The sequence below is a fragment of the Oryzias melastigma genome, linkage group LG4 (assembly GCF_002922805.2).
Source record: "Oryzias melastigma strain HK-1 linkage group LG4, ASM292280v2, whole genome shotgun sequence".
NCBI classification, from domain to species: domain Eukaryota; kingdom Metazoa; phylum Chordata; class Actinopteri; order Beloniformes; family Adrianichthyidae; genus Oryzias; species Oryzias melastigma.
In genome coordinates, this window is record NC_050515.1 from 31,400,985 (window position 1) to 31,421,713 (window position 20,729).

Consider the following 20,729-nt stretch of genomic DNA (forward strand, 5'->3'; position numbering starts at 1 on the left):
AAATCAGTATAGTGTGAATGCTTACTAAACATTAAATAATAAATGATATATGCTCATCGTGCTGAGTAAGCTCAGCTAAAAACATTATGTAAAACAGTTTTGTGGTCTGTGACAAATGTTGCACATGTAGGCTATGTGACAGGCAGAAGGAGCAAATAGTTTCCCAATGGACAACCTAAAATATATCCTCCTACACACGGACACACAGATGTTAAACAAGTGTTCATCAAACAAAATTCACAACTTATCTCGTCTAAGGACAAAAATCATAAACATTATTAAAAATAATAAAATCTACAACAGGAACAGGAGCAAAAAGGAAACAAACAGATATTTGAGACACTAAAAAAGTAAACATAAATTCAGGGGTTGCCATAGTGAATCAGCTTTCACTGATTTGCACATTTAGGTTTTGAGACAGATTTTTACTCACACACAACAATGTATTTTATCCCCCTTGAGGCTGCATATTTTTTGATGTATTAATGCTTGTAGTGTCATTTCTAGTCCTCGATAGATACGTCCAATTCAAACAGGAACTCTGAATTTAGTAAACTACCTTCGCGTGAAAAGGCCAAACATTTCAGGGTCACTCTACATGATTAAACAGGGACTCACCTGTTTAAGAACTTCCACTGAAACTAAACAAAAAATGAAATCTATGGCTAAATCTCGTCGTTCAAGGAGGTAATCTTTATCCCGGTGCTGTTCATCTCTGCAAAACAACAAAGAACAAGCATTTGAAAAAAAATCAAACGAAACCCCCCCTTCACTTATGCAATATCTACATAAAAATGTTTGGGATTTGGGAAAAGAACGAGCTCACCCTTTAGACTTTGTACTTGAGCGAGGCCTGTATTCGTAGGACTCGTCTTCGGTGCCGCTCTGCCTCCGGTACCAGTCGAACAGCGTGCGGAGTAGGGAGGGTAAACAGTGTTCTGCTACTGAGCTCATAGAGCTTATTAACTGAAACAACAGCAAGCAAACTCTTGTCAGTAAACCAGGGACTACACAGTTCACCATTTAAAACCAAACCACCAGTTACACCATTGAATCGAACCGGAAGGAAAGTGAAGCCCACTTAAAACACAAACTGTGCTTGTGAGTGCGAACTCCTCCTCACACCAGCCCTCAGGATCATATTTTACTGTTATTAATGACCCGATGTTATCTTACACTCATTTCTAACTTGTATCCTTAAGTAATTTATAGTCTTTTAGACTATTTTGAAGTTTAGCTATTTTTTCTGCTACATGCTAGCTATTTTGGCTAACCTAAGTTTTTTTTTTTCCTGAGTGGGTCGGTCAAAAGATCGTTTTCCTTCCAGGTACAGGTGTTTAGTTTTTGTTTTTTTTACAGTGCACCTGAGACATTTAAAACATTGTCAACCAATCCCACGACGTCATAACAGACACATCTCCAAATCACAGTCCACCAATTAAACGAGGTCTACATGCTACAAAATTGGATTATTATCCCCAGCAAATTAAATAAACTGGAGACAAATTGAAATGTAAAAAAATGGCTCCAACAGTGCTATATTTAAGAAGACTTGATCATCTATTGTCTTACTACATTACACCAGGCTAGTATGCCGCAAGGGAAAGGTTTTTTTAAATCGTTATGCGCTTGTTAGCAAATTAAATAAAAGTAGGGGTGTAACGATTTATTGATTAATTTATCCAACCAGATCTATGGAGCTAAATTGGGGCCAATATTATTTGAAACCCAAACAAAGCAAATTGAAAGTTATGAAATTGGATGTCCAAAACTTTTTGCTATTTTAAAATAAACATAATTATTTTCAGCTTCAAGTGTTCTGTTTATTTAGGTTTAAAAACTCAAAATTTCAATTTCAAAACTTTTTTTTTCATTTTAAAATCTTTTTTCCACCGTCGACTTTTTTTTTCGAATCGGGAAATTTCAGTTTTGAAACGTTTGGCCCCGTTGTGGGGCGCTGGGGCGGGGCTAACACGAAGGACCAATCAAAATCAATGAGGGTGGTAACTTCCGTCCCGGAGCATTCACAGACTCTGAGAACTGTGATAATTACGGTCAGAAAATGGCTGTTTAGTCTGTACTATCATAGTGATTATGATCATTATGACACATATTCAAACTCAAGGACTTCCATTAAAACAGATATTAGCGGTGTGTGATATATGGTGGTCCGTAGGCACAGACCGTTTAAGTGAGCCTCAGTGTGTTAAGGACCAGCACAGCATGATGAGGGGGGAGGATGATAGATGGTAGGCAGAAAAGTTATGCAATTGCTCTCCCTGCCCTTATGGCATGAGGCAGATCCACTCCAGTGCCTGATTTTGATTTAGTGCTGAGGATGACACAGCGATTCCACGCACTCACTTTTGCACTCTATACCCATTTTCTCCACCTCACTCACAATGGGGACAGCTGGATCTATACCAGCATATCCTCATTGGCTTTGTGTCCTGCTGAATAAGGCATTCTGCAGCAAGCAGGCCCATTGTGCAGAGATCTGCCGCATCTACAGATGACGAGGAAGGACTTAACCGTTTTCAGACCCCCAGCACAGGGACCACTGTAGGTAATGAGGGCTAATGTGTTTATACAAAAAGAATGCCATCATCTTTTCAGAAAGCTGCTGCTCTTTTTTAGTCTAACACGAACATAAATTCTGCTGAATTTCCCCCTTTGTGTGTGGCTGTGTGTGTGTGTGGGGGGGGGGTCCTTTGGACCACTGACTGTAGTACAAGTTATTCAAGTTTTAAATTGGCCAATAAGATGTCTTAATAAAAGTAGGTGGTGCCAGCTGGTCCCCACGTTCAACGTTCAGAACGTTTGACACATTCTCTGGATCTTGCTTCCAGTGATAGGGGTGTGAACTTACAATTACCTAAATGATGAGAGTGGTTGCCATGGAAACGCTGACTCACGCCAGTTTGGACCAATCACTGCTTAATGAGGTTGAGTGGCTCCAACATGTCCGCATCGTGAAAAACGGCGACTGAATTGACTTTGTTAGGTTGGAGCTGGATGTAAACTGTTTTTATAAGAGACATCACACCGACTCAGTCCAGTTCTTTAATCCAGTCCATGTTTTGGATACAGTTTCTGTCATTCTCCACCACAACTTTTGAAACTTGAAGCTAAAGTTATGTCTTTGTACTGATTTTCAGAAAGGGATAATGTCCGATGAAGTGTGCATTATGAGAAATAAATGCACACTTCATCAAGTATTATCCCATTTATACCACGGTCATTTACAAAAGAAATAAATATTCAATCAAGATGTAGTACTTCTTGTTCTATCTGGTTTAGATGTTTTTTTTACAAAAAGCGGACTATTTGATACGGCTTGTTGTCACGGTGGCATGGCAACACACCACAGATCCGGAAGTAGAACTCAATCGTATTCTCACTCAACTCAGCATTTGAAAAGAAGACCCGGACAAATGTGGATTTTTTTTTCTTTGTCTGAAGTTAAGCATGTAATGAGAAGCTAGAACATAAACACAGCACACAATTAACTTCCGTGTAGGTGTTTAATTTCACGGCAGGTTCGGTATAGAGTCTGCTCTTCTTACGTGTTCAAAAAACGAAAACTCCCTCTTGTGGTGAAACAAAAGACTACACCATTCGTAAACTGAGTGATGGCTTATTAGTGGTTGAATAAATAATAAAATAAAAACATACAGAAAATAAACCTAGCATTATGGGGTAGGGATGATGAAGCTAAAGTATGTTTTAAAGAAACCTGCGCAGTGATGCAGAACATTTGGGCTGTGTGACCAGAACTTCTTTTTCAGGTGTGGATTATTACTGTGGTTTATCACTTTTTAATCAACAGCCAATCAGAATTGACTATTGACCCGGGCTATGGTATAACACATCACAAATCATACCACAGACTTTAATATCCACCCCCACCTCTCATCAACAAACTAAAAATCCAGCAACATTCTGAGTGAAACAACTGGCAACTTAGCAAGACAACATGCTGGGACTGACCTGGTCAAATTGTGCATCTTCCCCTCTCTGAAGGGATCGGGACAGGGGTTTTTCCTGCAAGGAGGGGGGGAAAGTAGAAAGATCAGTTGGTTTGGTAGTTAAATACATTTTTACCAAAATAAAAGAATTTACAAAAGTTTCAACCAAACTGTGATGCATGTACTAAAAGAAAGAGACTTAAAGACATCTGCGAATCAAAGGAAGGAGTCTACAACCTTTAACACTAAAAGAACCCTTTTGGACCGTCCATTTCTCTCTCTCATCAGCACAGAGGTTCTAATACATGCTTTTATTACTAGTAAAATAAGATTATTGTAATGTCCTGCTCTCTGGTCTTCCTAAAAAGATCACATCAAACCTTCCACTACTTCAGAATTCAGTTGCATGCATGCTGATGAGGAACAGAGAGTGAGAACGCTCATTTTAAAACCGCTGCAATGGCTCCCTGTGTGATTCAGGATTGATTTTAAAGTGTTTTTAATGGTTTATAAATGTTTTTATGGTCTTGGCTCGTCACATCTATCTGATATGATTTGACAGTATGAACCCTCAACGTCCTCTGATATAGGCCTTTTAGTTCTTTCTAAAGTTAGAACTAACGGTGATGCGTCATTCAGTTTATGGAGCTCACCGGTTAATTGTGTGAATGTTATTAACCATTCAGACTATAGTGATTCTCCCGCTCCTGAGTGAATGAGAATGAATGAATGAATGAGAAAGTCTTCAAATTTCAACATTTTAAGTAGATTAACAACAAGACTTTAAATATATTCATGGGTTATGTTTTCATCTTTTAGAGTAATTTTCAAAAAAATTGGAGTTTACCTAAAAAATATGTTATCTACTGAGCTTTGTTTAGGCTTATTTAGAGTTTAGCTTCTATTTTAGCAACATGCGTTTGCAACAGGCTAACGTTTTGACGAATTTAGTTTACTGAGGACTTTTAAATACTTAAGCAATGAGCTAGCTGTTTTGGCTAATTTGGCATCTACTAAGGTTTTTGGGCTAATTTGGAGTTTAGCAACTTCAGTGCTCTTTCAAAGTTCTCTAATGAGATTTTCTAGTCTTGGCAAATTTTACATTTTACAAACAGCTTTTGCATTTTCAGCAAAACCCTTTTAATAATTAAAGTAAATTATGTCACTATAAAACTATAAAGTTTATAAATACCAAAAATACAAGCAGTAATGTCCTGAACAAGCTGAACGTTTTGATACCAAGATTACTGAAATGGCTGAAAGTGGGATTGAGATTTTACATGTGGAAAGGAGCAGACCCCTGACCTAAGGTGACAGAAATCCAACATCCAAAAGCATCCTTTACATTATAACTGTCTGCATGACTACAAGTCGTATCTCTGATGGGCCACATCTTAGAAGGCTCTCAGCCACGTCAGCTTACCAGCGGTTCAGCCATAACCATCTCGATCTTCTTCTCAGCCAGAACAGCAAACTCAGCAAACAGACTCTTGATGACGAACTCCCCGGGCTTGAGCTCGGGGTCGATGGTGATGTTTGACATGGTGGCAGCGTGGTGCTTCTCCCAGGAAAGGGGAGTCACAGAGGAGGGGGCACGGCGTCTATTTACGCTGCTACTGCTGCTGACCGCTGTAGGAGCTGCAAAGAAGCCAGAGGACAGAGATCAGGAAGCATATTGACTGAACCAGGTTCAGACTGTAATCTGGGTACAGGACCATTCACGCAGATTCAACTGAACACATGAGATACACATTTCCAGAGGAGGGAAAGTATTTTTTAGGTTCCCACTAAATGACATTTTAATGCAGAGACATGCATTAAAACGTTACAACGCACAAAGGAGAAGGTTTACGGGGTTGCAGTGTTGACACCTGAGCCCTGGTGTTGCAACATTTAGCACTTTTAAGTCTTGTTGGCAACTTTTCAGAAAAGCCTTTAGCAAAAAATGTTGCAACCTTGCACAACCTGCCTAAGCATTCACAGAGAAGCACAAGCCTCTGCTGATGAATTATAGCGGTAATGAGAGTATGGCCATCCCATAAACAGACTACACGTCTGTTCATTAAACAGAAAACAAGACAGTAAAATCAAAGACAGAAACGAGTTACATTTTTATGCACATATATACATGTATATACTGTATATATATACACACACATGTATATATGTTCTATACAAAATTACAATTAAACTGTCAGAAACAGCAGTGTATTAAATCAGGAAACTAATATTCTAATTTTTGATAAAAAAAAATTATTTCCCCAACTAAAAAAACGCTTAAGAAGGTTTTCTCTTTTATTTAAAAGGAAAGTACATAAATTAAAATATATAATTCATTCGTTTATCTGACATGTCTTTTTTATAGTTAACTATTAAACAAACCTGACTTGTTAATCGAGACCCACTCCAATAAAAATCACTTTTGGTGTTTTTAACAAGTTCTCGTAACATTTTTCTCAGGATGGAGGACATAAAGAGATAATTTTAGATTAAAAGTGCGTTTGAGTACTTTTTATTCAAATTGGAATGGATCAGAAGCAGATGAAAACCAGCAGTTTGAAAAAGGTTGAGTCTGTGAAGCAGTAACTGTCAGAGGCAGACCAAAGTCTCCTCCTGTCTAGTTCTGAATCATCCACTTGCAGACAAATCTTTACAATAACATCTTGATTTTCTTCATCTCAGCTCTGCACACTGGATGGCTCTAATAATGTTTACTGTTTTTATCTTCATCTTTAATGAAAAATAGTTCCTTGTTTCAGATGCTGACCTCATTAGAGAGATAGGGAATATACTTTCCATCAAACTCATTCTGACAGGTGACTTTTGACCCTACATATCCTTTATAAATAAAATTGATATTAAATTGTCATGTCATCTTGAGGGGCGGGGCATCTGTCAAAATGAGTTTGATGGATGGTGTAGCATCAAAGGTCACCTGTTAAAATGAGTTTGATGGAAATATATTCCTTACCTCTCTCTGATTTGATTTAATCTTGTTTTAATCCCAGAATCTAATGAAGGAGAGAAGCTGTACAATTCATTCAAAGTTTAATAAACTATCATCATAATTTTCTTTATTTTAGTTAGTTTAAAGCTAATGATGGTTAAGATGTCTACTTTACATCCACTTTGCACATGACCTGATTAGTCGACAAATTGGAAAAAAATAATCACTGATTAGTCGACTACTAAAATAATTGTTTGTGGCAGCACTAAGTGTGAGCTTATGCTTACTTCTGCACAAACATTCCCGCCAAAACCCTCAGGAAGATCTCTATTGAATTCCTCCCGCTCTGCAGAAAATATGTCTTAAAAAAAATACACAGGTTTTGATTTTTGCTAAAATCTGAATAATCATAATTCATTCGATTGAATTTAATAGATTGGAATGGGACTTTAAACAAAAAAATGGGGGGAATGTTGACTGCGCACAGAAAACACCCCAAAAATATTTCTTTACATTGCCTTACAAGAAGTATAAATGTAAACTAACCGTTTTCTGAAAATAATAAAAAATTGCATTGCTTAGGTTTTGTATAGAAACAATAGGTGGCTGAGTCATAAACAAAAGTTTATCAACATCAAGTGCTTATTTTGTTTTAGGAAATCAACTAGGATTCTCATAACTTGTTTCAATAACTCATCCATCTACAAATGAATTGCCCTCTGGGACCAATAAAGTTTCTGATTCTGATTCCGATTCCATCCATTTCCAGAACCCAGTGAATCCCTTTTGGGGTCATGGAGTTGCTGGAACCAACCCAGCTGCTGTTGGGTGACCAGGGCGACACACACAGACACTCATGCATACCTAGAGGCAAATTAGAGTCCTCAATTAACCTATGAAGCATGTTTCCTGACTGTGGTAGGAAACTAGAGTACCTGGAGAAAACTGACGCATGCACAAAAACAACATGCAAACTGAAGACAGAAAACACCCAGCTGGGATTCAAACCAGGATGTGAGAGAGGCAAGAGGTGCACCACTGTGCATCCCAACAACAACAAAACCTTTTAAAGTATCAACAGAAAAAGAAAAAAACAGTTCAAGTATTCTTAAACCAACATTGACTCGGTCTCTCCTAAGGGTCACAACCTGCACATTTGCATTTATTTGCATTTATTCAAATAATATAAGCAAAACTTGAGCGCTTTGGTTTGAATAGTTGGAGATGCGGCTGAGAAACTAGAACCTGGATGGACCCTTCATGGAGTCTATGCCAAATTTGAATATTAAACAAAAGTAGTATTGAACCCTGCCAGACCTGAAATTCCCTTGTAATGGTGCACCGGGTTTAAATGGGGTAAATACATGAACGTTGGCCTAGTGAGACGTAAACATGTGAGCGACAATAGTATATAAATGAATTTCTTGTCTGATATTTTTGCCCAGATGAACATGATTGTTCCCTCTAGTTTATCATGTCATCCTGAAAGGGATCAAAATGGTTCTAATGTTTAGGATGTTTCCTATACTTGTTTATTTAGCTGAAATGGGGCTTGGTTTTAACATTTTTATACCGTCAGTGTGTGAATGTGTAGGAGGGACTGCAAAAGCAAAGCACCCTGGGCCTAAATGGGAAAACAACAGTGAGGCTGAACTTTCAAACTACAATGTGAATGGATTTGACGTTCATTCTTGTTTACTTGTTTATTTGTACACATTTAATTTATTATCTTCAAGAAATACAAGGAATCTGGAAAACTTCACCTGCACCCTTCAGTACCAGGTATTTATCTCTGAGTCACGCTGGTGGAAGTTTGGGATGAAGATGTTCTGGATCTGTTTTAGGTCAAAGAATCATATTGTTCTAAATTACGTGTCAAAGTCAAGGCCCGGGGGCCGGATCTGGCCCTCCGGGTAATTCTATCCGGCCCTCCAGATCATTTTATTTTATTGTTATTAATGCCCCGATGTCATCGTTCGCTCATTTCAAACTTGTTTACTTTTGACAAAATATATTTTTAAGGAGAGTAAAGTATTGAAAGTTATTTAAGGTTTAAGCTGATTTACTCTGAAAATATTCTGACTTTTTATTATTCATAGTAAAGTTAAAAAGTAAAATTTTTTAAGTTTTAAAATTGTAGTATGTTATGTAGTATTGTAAATGTTTATCCCGTTCGGTCCGCGATCTAAGGTGTATTTAGGATTTGGGCCCCTTGTGCGATAGAGTTTGACACCCCTGCTTCAAGAAAACCAAAAATGATTCTTGTTGTCCCCGTTACCGTGTCAGCCTTGTTAACTCAAAGAGTCACTCAAAGGTCATTTGATATCACTTAACGGCATCATACAGATCAAGGGTTGCTGCAACACAGAGGGAATTGGTATTGGCCGTTTTCTACCTGGACTTACTAGAATGTGGCTGACGGAAGAGGAGGAGACTCAGAAGGAATGGAAGCAGAGTTAACATTCGCTGAGATCATTTGTTTACCAAAATGCTGTCCTAGGCTGCTCTTGAGCATCATGCAGAGGGTAGTAAAGGGGGCGGGGTTACTGTGAAGGCAGAAAGGGTCACAGAGGGGGTGAAAGAATGGGAAGCAAACAGCGCACAGGAGGCCACAGCACGGTTGGGGAAGTTTCTGCCTCATGTTCCTGTGTGTGCTTGTTTGAACTTACAAAAGCATGACTCAGACCAGCCAATTTCACATTAATGCCTCTAGCATTGTTATGTGTTAATATGTTATTGTGAGCAATGACATTAACACTACAGAGGCTGTTTACCTAACCAAAGAGCCTCGAATCAATCAAAGAGAGAATTAGCACCTAGATTTATGAACTCCTCTTGAGACACACTTTGTTTCAATTATTTATTACAAGAGGAAGGAGCACAGAGAGGAAATAAAAGTTGAACTTTCACCTCTGTGTTATTGCTCCTTTGTCGTTTGGACAAAGTTTACATGACAGGCTCGTGTAACATGAAGTACTGATAGTTGAATGATCGTTGGCCATTTTATTCTAAACATTATTAACATGAATGTTTGCATCCGGACATTCAAAATCTCACAAAAGTAACACTACAGTAATATTCAATCCACCCTGATAAAGCAAGACTGTCTACTGCGAATAGTTTATTCTAACATTTAAGAGGTAAAAAGAGTATTATTAAATCAAAACAGGTTGACTTCAAAAAATGAGTTCTGGGTTAATAAAATCAATTAATCCATTTGAATCGATTTAAACTAAACAGATCAATAATTGATTCATAAAAATGTAAATTGATTTAGCACAAAAAGCTAAAGTCTGCTAGCGTTTAATGGAATTTCCCCATAGGACGGCTAAAGCTAAAGCTTGGTCGACCTAAACATACATTGCTGACTAAATAAACATCTTTATAAACTCACAGGCATGAATTTTACAAAATATTTTAAGGAAATATTTTTAAGGTGACCATTTGTAAGCTAAAACATTGTTTTTTGCTAATTTTGTGTTCTTCTTCTGGATTAAGGTGTAATGCTATAGCGTGATCGCCACCGAGTGGTCAAACTGAAACATCCTCCAGGAGAAGCAGAACAATGTTTCCAATGTTAATGATCTGAACATTTTAGTTAGAACTTCTGCTTTAGAGAATCCATGTAACACTGGATGATATTAACAATCTCATTATTTCACTGATACATTTACAGTATGTGAACTGGATCAGATTAATATAAATATATTCAAATTAAATAGTAGATTATTAATGTATTTCTAAACAAATGTGTATAAATGTGTAAACTCAGAATTGAATTGAGAGGATTGAAATAAAAAAAAATAAAAAAATTAATTTAAAAAAATCGGTATCGAATCGATCCAAGCTTTTGTGAATCGAATTGAATTGAATCTGGAAATTATTATTGATACACAGTCCTACAAAAAATGTGTCGAAAGAACATAAACCTACTCAGCATCATCTATTAACAACCTCAGAAAAAAACACTGAAGGCAACATCTGAAACATTTTTGATAAACAAAAAAAAAAAAAATTCTTCACATAATGAATTTTTTTATTACAGTATATTGCATAGACCCAAACCTCCATAAACGATTGGGTGTCTTGTTCGTATCCTAAAGCAAATCTCCAGAGGAAGAGGCAGCATTAGGGAAGCAGCAAGTGCTGGTTGAATTGCGATCATGCTGTCAGGCAGCACAGAGAGTCTTTCAAGCCATTCCCTCTTTGTTTACTGTGTTTCACCAACAGCCCCATGATGTCATATAGCCAGCTCCTAATACCCATTCACTGTAGTGTCCTTTACCCCCTTTTCACTGATAAATTGAAATGTTGACTAATTCACTTTAGCACATAACCCAGAAATGTACTTTAACAATGGGTGGAAAAAGGAGAAGAACAAAGCACGGCATCCTCGTCTGCTCCTCAGAACCTCTCATCGCTCCCAAGGACATGCCAGATACTTGCCAAGCAAATGTCCCCCCTTCCACACCAACCACAAAAACATCACAAATCATTAGAGGAAAAACACTGTTGCTCAATAATGTTTCTGCTAATCCAGAGAGAAAAGTAATTAAAACTTTTGAGGCTCATTGCTCACTGATCACTATCAGTAAACAAACTTAAAAAAAATGTAAACAAAAAAAAGTTTATTATTTAAATTGATCTAAACATAGTACTGAATAAGTAAATATTTTACTTAAATTATATTTCTTAAGTCAGAGAACAACTTTTTTTGTCAGTTATTAATGCAAGCATGAACTATTTTGTTGTTTATTTTCTTGTATCTGGAATGAAAGTCCAGTTATGCCAAAATACTTATTATGAAGTAAAATTACTTTCTTTTTAATTAAATGAAAAAAATAGTCATTGAAATGTACAGTATTTAATAGAGTTCTAAATAGTGCTTGGAATCACTGGGGGCCTCACAATATGATGCGATACATGGCTCACAATATTGATGATATCGCAATACTGCGATAATTGGTTAAAGATAATCTCTAATGACTCACATTATATAGAAGAACAGTCCTTTTTTAGGAAAATATGTCCCCATTTATTTTTTAGCTTGAACACAATCATGATAAACAACTTGTTTCTTATTTTGTGCAACAAATAATAGACACTTTTGTGCAAATCGGTAGTACTGTTTGGACAAGTATTGACAACAATTGAATTGGACTTATAGCTGAAGACTGCACTAAGGAGCACCAAGAATGAAACATGGAAATGTTATCTTCCACAAACATCCACAGAAAATCTGCCAAGTACAAAACATCATCATCTAAAGTCAAAAGAACGTCTGATGGAAAGTTCAGCAATAGTAATGATAGCAAGATAAATGGGGAAAAGCGACAGATACAAAACTAATTATCAGGTTCAAATGTGCAAAAGCTATCAGTTACTTTTTGTAACTAACTTAGAGCTTTTTGACAGAGCTCAATGCTGTTCTACAGAAACAAAGCCCTCCCCTCTGCAAGATTACACAACTATTAAAGCACAGACTCCACCTCTACAAAGTTGAAACCCTCCTAAATGTGTGCTCAACTCCCCTGACAGAAACAACAGCCAAAACACACACAAACACAAGCTGCAGGAATGTAGGGATACAAGTGAATCCATTTTTAAGAAACCCATTTATTACTGCTACTTTTGTGAGGCGTGGCAAGGCCAGTTTTAAAAATAAGTCTTAACATGTTTAATCTTCAGCAAATAGTTGCTGGTTCACTCATTATCTTAACTACATCACACAGGGGGCCAAAGACTAAAACACACCTTAGGGCGCAGGCAAAACAAGATAAAAATTTATTGAACACTCTAAAACTACATTTTTAAAACTTAAAACTGTAACTTTTTAACCTAATTATGAACTAGCATTACGTGTGATAACGCTAGTGTAAATGCTGTTAGCTGAATTTGGCCGCGGAAGATGCTAGTGCCGATAGCTGAAGATGCTGAAATTGATACCTGAAAACATTGAGGCTGATAGCTGAAACACTGAAGCTAACAGCTGAAAACACAGAACCTAATGTCTAAAGCGCTGAAGCTAATAGCTGAAAACGCTGAAGCTGATGACCAGCTAAAGGATTAGCTAAATGCCAAATTAGCCTAAAAAACGAACAAAAAAAACTTAGGTTAGCCAAAACGGCTAGCATTTAGCTGAAAAAATAGCTTAACTTCAAAATATTCCCAAAAAACTGAAAAAAGCTTAAATTAGCCAAAACAGCTAGCGTGTAAACATTAGCCTAAATCCAAAACAGCCTAAAAAAAAAACTTTTTAAAAAGCCTAAATTAGCCAAAACAGCTAGCATGTAGCTGAAATATTAGCTGAAATAGCCTAAACAATCTTAGTAAATGCCAAAATTGTCTAAAAAGTTAGCAGAATGGCAATTTCTAAAACTTTAAAACCGCAACTGTTTAACATAGTTATGAATAATAAAAATGCAGTAATATTATTCCAGAATAAATCAACTTAAATCTTTCATCACTTTCAATATTTTACTCTCCATAAAAATATATTTTGACAAAATTATACAAGTTAAAAATAAGCACAAGATAACATCAGGCCATTAATAACGATAAAATAAAATGGTCTATAGGGCCAGATATAATTATCCGGATGGCCGGATCTGGCCCGCAGACCTAGACTTTGACACGTGTCTTACTACCTATCCCAGCTACTGTTAGGTACACCCTGAACAGGTCACCAGGTTGTCGTAGGGCCACACAATCACTCTCAGTCACACCAGGGAACAATTTAGATTCATAACTGAACCTATGATGAACGGACCGGAATGCCAGGAGAAAGCCAATAGGGGACGGGAGAACATGCAAAGTCCACACAGAAAGGATGCTGTGATTTGAACATGGGCCATCTAGGTGTTAGGGAAGAGCGCTGACCATTTTACCAACGTGCAGCCCTAATACCAATAATATTACTAGTACAATTACTCAAAGGTTGCAAAAAAAACTTTAAAGGAGGTGGTATTTTTGCTTATGATGAATCTCCAATGCAACATATATGATGCATTTAGCCTCCAGATGCATATTAAACTGATACATTATTTTATAATCCTGCAGTCCTATCAGATCAATCTGTCTGAGGCAAGTGTTTAATCGAATCGACCTACAACATTATAAAATCATTTCAAGATGAAATAATTGATTAAAATCAATATTGGAACATACCATTTGGATTGAGACAAGGTAGGTTTATTTTACTATAGTATAAAAACCACCATCACAGCAGACAACACACATGTGATGCAGCAGAAACTGATCAACCATCATTCCAGTCAAATGTGTGGAAACACTTTGATCAAAGTCATGTGACCGTACAGTGTGGTAGAATGTTCTAATAATACATTTTTCTGATGTGGAAAAACAACTTTATCAAAGTAAAATGTGAATGGATTTGACATTCATTCTTGTTTACTTATTTGTTCACATATTTAATTTATTATCTTGAAGAAATACAAGAATTATGAAAACTTCACCTGCACTGTTCAGTACCAGGTATTCATCTCTGAGTCACACTGGTGGAAGTTTGGGATGAAGATGTTCTGGATCCATTTCAGGTCAGAGAATCAGATCGTTCAAAATAACTAATATCTACTATGAATCGTATCAACAACCAAAAATTATGATCTGAATCGAATCTTTAAAATGAATTTTTACGCTCTACGCCGGCTTGTTCTTGTATTTCTGAGCTGTCAGTTTGGAATCATCATCTGCTTAATGATGAAAAGTTCTGCTGTTTAACATCCAGCTCTGACTGTTTTTAAAGTTCCAGAGTCCATGCTTTTTGCTTCCTGATTTATTACAAGCTGCATGAAAGGCTAATAATAGGAGGAGGCCAAAACATCGATCAATAGTAGGGATACATTAGCTGTCCCAAAGGGAGAAAATAGGAGGGTTATAAAAGTCAAGAATTAAATAGTATTCTGAGTGCAAATAATGACGAACTCTGGTCTTTCCACAGATAAAGAGAGTAGGAAAGAACTAGAAAAAGCTGAAACTTGAGTAGAATGAATCCTATTTCTGGTCCACCTGTATTATCTATCACTACACTAGAATCATTATCTTCTGGACTATCTGGAGCCAGATGGAGGAGAAAGATGGGGTTGAGGGCACTCTCCTGAAAACACCATCGTTTCTCTAAAGTAACCATGATCGGACATTATCACTCATCTTAATGAGTCCATTAGTGGCCACTTCTCTGAGCCTTGAGCGCACATGAAAGGTACAACCACGGACTCCATGCGGGCCAGTACAATATTGCAGATAGTGTACTGACTGCATGTGGATAAGAAGTCAAAGCGTGGTATGTAAACATCTATGTTAGTGGGATACTCACAGCTGCTGCTCCAGGACTTGAGGAGAGATTTGATGCTGATCTCAAAGAAGACAGAATCTTGCAGGCTCAGCATGGTGGCTCTCAAAAGTTGAGGCTCACAGTGTTTACAGGGTTCTTGTTGTTTCCATTTGAAAAACAAGCATTTCACTCCTTTCAAAATAGGAAATTCTCATGCAGCTTTTTAAACTAATCTTTGCAGGTACCGCAGCCTCTGCCTCTTCCAAAAAGAGCTGAACCCTGGCCTCCACAGGTGCTTGTTAAAGGCAGCATCATCAACAACAGCTTCAGGAGGTGCTGAGAAATACACAGCAAGTGCAGCTGGATTTCAACAAACAGTATTATTGCACATAAAGATGGGTGAGAGAAAGCATAGTCAGAAAAGTATTTCACTCCAGCGTCTGCCGTCCGCTCGCCAGTCCGCAGAGTCCTTCATTCCCAGTGGAGCACAGAAGAATCCACAAAGAGCGGAGATACATTCCAACTTTTGGTCTTAACCTGACAGCAAAGAGCAGCAGAGCAGTGCAGAATCAAACGTTCAGCAATATTCTTTCCCTCGTCTTCCTGTATGTGAGTGCCAGCTTCAGCGAGCTTGCACTGCCAGAAACCCTCCTCCTCTTCTCCCCCAAGATCTCTCCCTCTTGATTTGCTCAGGAGCAGCTCCTCCTCCTCCGGCGAGCTAACTCTTGTTCTTTTACTGATGCCTGCTCTTTTCTCCAGGAGGGGGAAGGAGGGGGGTTAAACAGCAAACACGGGAAGGTGGGAGCAGTGCATGAGGGTGGGTGATGTCATCAAAATGCTGCCAGTGTTCAGTTGCTGTAGTTCAGCAGTGCACATGCTTGTTGGGGCTGCCTCCCTACTGCCTATAAAGACAACACTTCCTGAAAGCTACATAGGAATACTGATGCGTCATCCCTGCCTGCAGCGTGAAGAAATCAACTGAAACACAGCATGGAGAAAGGAGAAGGAACTGAAGGGAATATAACTAAAAATGGGAGTACAAAGAATTCTAACACTTTCCCCAAGTATAACTACTATCATAATGATCAATTATTTTATATTTAAAGTGAAATGAAAATCCTTTTCCCAGAAGGAAAACCATGCCTATCTCTATCCAATTAGAAGTATTTTGGATGCTTCATAAGAAGACACTTTGTGATCTAAAACACAGTTTTACACTTTCTTCTTCTCCTTGAATAAGTTGTAATGCTATAGCGCGATCGCCATCTAGTGGTCAAACTGAAACGTCCTCCAGGAGAAGCAGAACAATGTTTACAATGTTAATGATCTTAACATTTTAGTTAGAACTTCTCCTTTAGAGAATCCATGTAACACTGGATGATATTAACAATCTCATTATTTCACTGATACATTTACAGTATGTGAACTGGATCAGATTAATATAAATATATTCAAAACAAATAGTAAATTATTTATGTATTTCTAAACAAATGCGTCTAAACGTGTAAACTCAAGATTTAATTGAAATGAGTGGGTTGTAAGAATTGAAAAAAAATCTGAATCAAATCGATCCAGGCTCTTGTGAATCGAATCAAATAATTTCAGGAAATTATTATCGATACCCAGCTCTAGTACACATACACACTCCCAAAAACTTTTTACAAATGTCACCAAGTTAACTGCAACCAGAGCAGAATGAAACCAAACGTTCAAATGGAAAATAACGAGCAAAGCTGGGAGACACAAACGTTCTTTGTCTTCCTTCAGTTTCGTCACTTCTGTCTTGTCTCTCCCTCTGTCACATGTCCTCCTCTACACAACTTATGCAAAACAAGGCAGAGATCACTGCAAACAACACAAACAGAGGCTTTGTCATGGTGCTAACCCGATGCGGTCTTTCACAGGCCAACACTGCCATCTGACACACAAGCAGATTATATGAAGAGACTGATTCTATGGTGAAACTTGGTCCCTTTGTTTTTCTTGTATTTGTTTATCCTCTGAGAGCTAAAAATAAATGGTATATATGGTAGGAAGAGGGACTAAAATTTATTACATTACAATTTTCTTTTTTAATAGTGTTCATTACCAAAACCAGATCAGTGCTCCAGCTAAAGGCACAAGGACACATATTTGTCAAAATTCAACAGTTGAAAAAAGATTGAAAACAAATGTAATTTTTCTAAATTAAAGCTAAACCAGATTACTTTGGTCTAACACCTAATATGGTGAATACTACTTGAAGAATTCACTTTTGATGTACAGCTACGAAGAAAAAATGCGTCTTTATCTTGTAGATGTTGAATATTTTTCTCCTATACAAATTTTAGATGTTTTTAAGATATTTTTAAGCAATTCCTATTAACAACACTTAAATACATCAACAATAAAAGTCAACCTACAAATGAAATACAAAAATATAGAACGCATGATGCTTACTATAATAAGAAACAGAATTTCTTTGTTTAAAGATTATTTTGTTCCTGCTGGTAAATGTTCCATTAACATTAAAAACTTGAAATTGTGTAACAATAAACAGTCCCAAAATCTATCTTGACCACTCCTGAACCAACACTAAAACGCACTAAATATCTGCATTGAAATCATTATAGCATTTTTAACATTAATTAAATCTGCTTAATTTCAACCCTCTGTTTTTTCCCCAACTTTTGAGTGCTTATTTGTATCTTCTAAAAACTAATTTAACTTATTGCTTAACATTCAATGTAAAAATTAGTGCCACAGAAATGATAGAGAATGAAAACTGCAATGATTTTATTTATTCAGTTCCCTGCTTTTTGATTTCAACTCTGAATTTTCTGTTCTTTGCCTTGGTTTTTGATTTTTTGGTATATTTATCCTTTGATTCGTGAGTGAATTGGATTCATTTTTACTGTCAAACATACAGCACCTAAAAGCTGAGATGTTACAAGCTTTGACCCACTCTGATCATCTTTTGATCTACTGTAAAACCATTCCCAGTTGTCTTTAAATATGATTGTCATTTTTAAGCATAATCAAAAAACCTGTCATTTTCTAGGACATAGTTTCTGCAGGGGGGCAAGAATTCTTTAGAAATTCACCTTAGAGTTGTGGGTGGGATTCTTGGCGCGGAGTAAGCCCGCCCCCACACCCCATCATCTAGCTGTTTAGACTTTCTCCAACTAGCTTACAGCCCCTCATGCTACCAACCTAACATTAGCAGTGCTACAAAAATGGCGAGCAATATTAGATCTGTTCAGCCGTACAGTTTAGATCCAGATTCCAGCTCAGACGAGGAAAACAAAGACGTTCATGGATCTATTTGTCTGCAAGTGGATAAATCAAAATGGCTTGCTGATTATAGCTTCTGCGTCACAATTACAATCTTTTTCAAACTGCATTATTTTGTCTGCTCCTGACAACACGTTCAGATTTGACACTTGGATTGGGGGGTTCAACCACCAAATGGCTCAAAGCACGGCTGTGTCTGCAGCTCACCACTACCCCAGGAAATGGGTCAAATGAGCAAAAATGTCACAGACCTAGGTGTGTGTTGCTTATATTTTAGCAACATGCTAACTTTTTGGCTAATTTGTTATATACTGAGGGTTTTACATGCTAATTTAGAATTAAGCTTCTATTTTAGCAACAGGCTAACATTTTTGACCAATTCCGTTTACTGAGAAATTAAACTAATTTGGAATCTACTAATATTTTTTGGGATACTTTTGAGTTTAGTTCATATTTAAGCAACACAATAAATATTTTTGCAAAATTGCCATGTATTAGGGATTTTTAAGCAATTTTACTACAAAATTTTTCATTAATTTAGGTCAACTACATTGTTCTTTCATATTTTAATGAATTTTCCACTCTTCAAGCAAATTCAATATTTTGCAAGTAGCTTTACATTTTCAGAAAATTCCTTCAGCCATTATAGAAAATTGCATCACCGTTCTCAGCAAAAAACTTTAGCATCTTCAGCAACTACTTCCAGCAAACAGCATTCACACTAGCATTATCGCAGGTAATGCCACATTTCAAGTGGGACTTTAACTTCGTCATCCAATTGCATGCATTTGGAGCGTAAATCTCATACACCATGTGTGAAAAAAGCTTATGAAGCCCTACTTTCAGGTGTCAGTACATAAACTAAAACCTGCAGAAGGCTGCAGTACACCCAAAAAAAACACTGGTAAACAAAACTACTTGCACCAGAGTACAGCGCTACCTAGAAATATGTTTGAAAAACCAGACTAGACTTTGTGTTGCGACTGTCAGCAAAACGGTCCAAACACAAGGCCTAAGACGGGTGCACACATTGTTTTCTGTAAACCAGCTTTATTGTTTAAGGAATGCAGAATTGACATCATTTCCCTGGGAACATTAAAGCCACGAGCTAGAACATTTGAGAAAAAACAGAGAGCTAAGGCAAACTGAAGACTTCAGATAAACATTATATATGAATTCCTGGAAAGAAGGCCCGTCTAATCAAATAATCACAACTAAATGGACAACCAAGCAGGTTACAGTAGCTCCATTCACAAAGTAAAACCCGTTACTGACGGGTAGTCTTCCTGACTGCAGACAGTACAGAGGAGCTCCTACTCCCAGGAGCCCACAGAGTGGAGGATGCATTTCCTGTCCTGGCCTCTCTGAAGGACGGTGGTGGGAACAATAATCGATAGAAGCTGTAATTCAATTCCTGACCTCTTCAGTGAAGCCTGGGTTTCAGAGGACAGACCATTTAGAAGCATCACATCAGTGGGAGCGTAAAGCACAGACCATGCTCCCTTCACCTACTCATCACTTCCTATTAATGCATCATAATAACTCTGCTCATGAATGCTGGAAGTTCAAAGTTACATTAAAAAATGAAAGGCTTAGTTTAATGTAGTAAACCTTAAAATGGTAAAGCTCTGAATGAAATTTGGACTCAACTCCTGGCTTGATAAGAAAACATTTCCTTAAGCAGCAATGTTTAATTAGCTAAAACCATAGCAGTCACTGTTGGGACTGAAGCTCTTGGTCTCTATGGGGTGACAAAGCAGAACAACGGAAATCTGAATTAAATGCATATGACCACAGGAACCAAAAGGGCAGCCCAAAGCAGCAGTTCTTTAAATGAGCTTTCTTGAAGTCATTTGCTGTGGCTCAGCTGGCTGGAGGGAGTCCATATAATAATTTAATGCATTTGTCTTCTCTGCTGTGACACCATATTCACACTAAGCGCAGTCCACACTGGGCTGCACCATTCTAAGATTTCCTCGCTAGATTTGATGAACGACTACTTAAGAAACTTGATTAGGTTTTGTAACAGGCAGTTTCTTGAGCTGAGGCAGTCTAGTTCTCACTAAGTTGACATTTTTTGTCAACAACTCCATGACAAAAAATAACATATACATTTCCAAAAATGTCCAAAATGTTCTGTCCAAAAAACCCAACAGCACTAAAAAACCCAACAAGGTACTGTTAAAGATCCACTCCAATAAAAATTATTTGTGTGTGTGTTGGGGGGGGGGGGGTTAACATCTTCCCC

At 37.4% G+C, this 20,729-nt stretch overlaps 1 protein-coding gene across 11 annotated transcripts in view; it reads right to left on the reverse strand.

The window, feature by feature from the left end:
* Window positions 1-20,729, reverse strand: part of fryl (furry homolog, like) — a 95,573-nt gene that overhangs the window by 57,055 nt on the left and 17,789 nt on the right. For 10 of the 11 annotated variants that reach the window (XM_024258972.2, XM_024258965.2, XM_036211725.1 and 7 more), the window contains 4 exons: window positions 5,392-5,606; window positions 3,991-4,044; window positions 827-966; window positions 619-715 (listed from right to left, as the gene is read on the reverse strand). In XM_024258972.2, the coding sequence (XP_024114740.1) occupies window positions 619-715; window positions 827-966; window positions 3,991-4,044; window positions 5,392-5,511 (411 nt within the window). In that variant the 5' untranslated portion in view covers window positions 5,512-5,606. Of the gene's footprint in view, window positions 1-618; window positions 716-826; window positions 967-3,990; window positions 4,045-5,391; window positions 5,607-15,250; window positions 15,833-20,729 lie in introns of those variants that run through there. The other variant, XM_024258971.2, reaches the window with a different exon arrangement.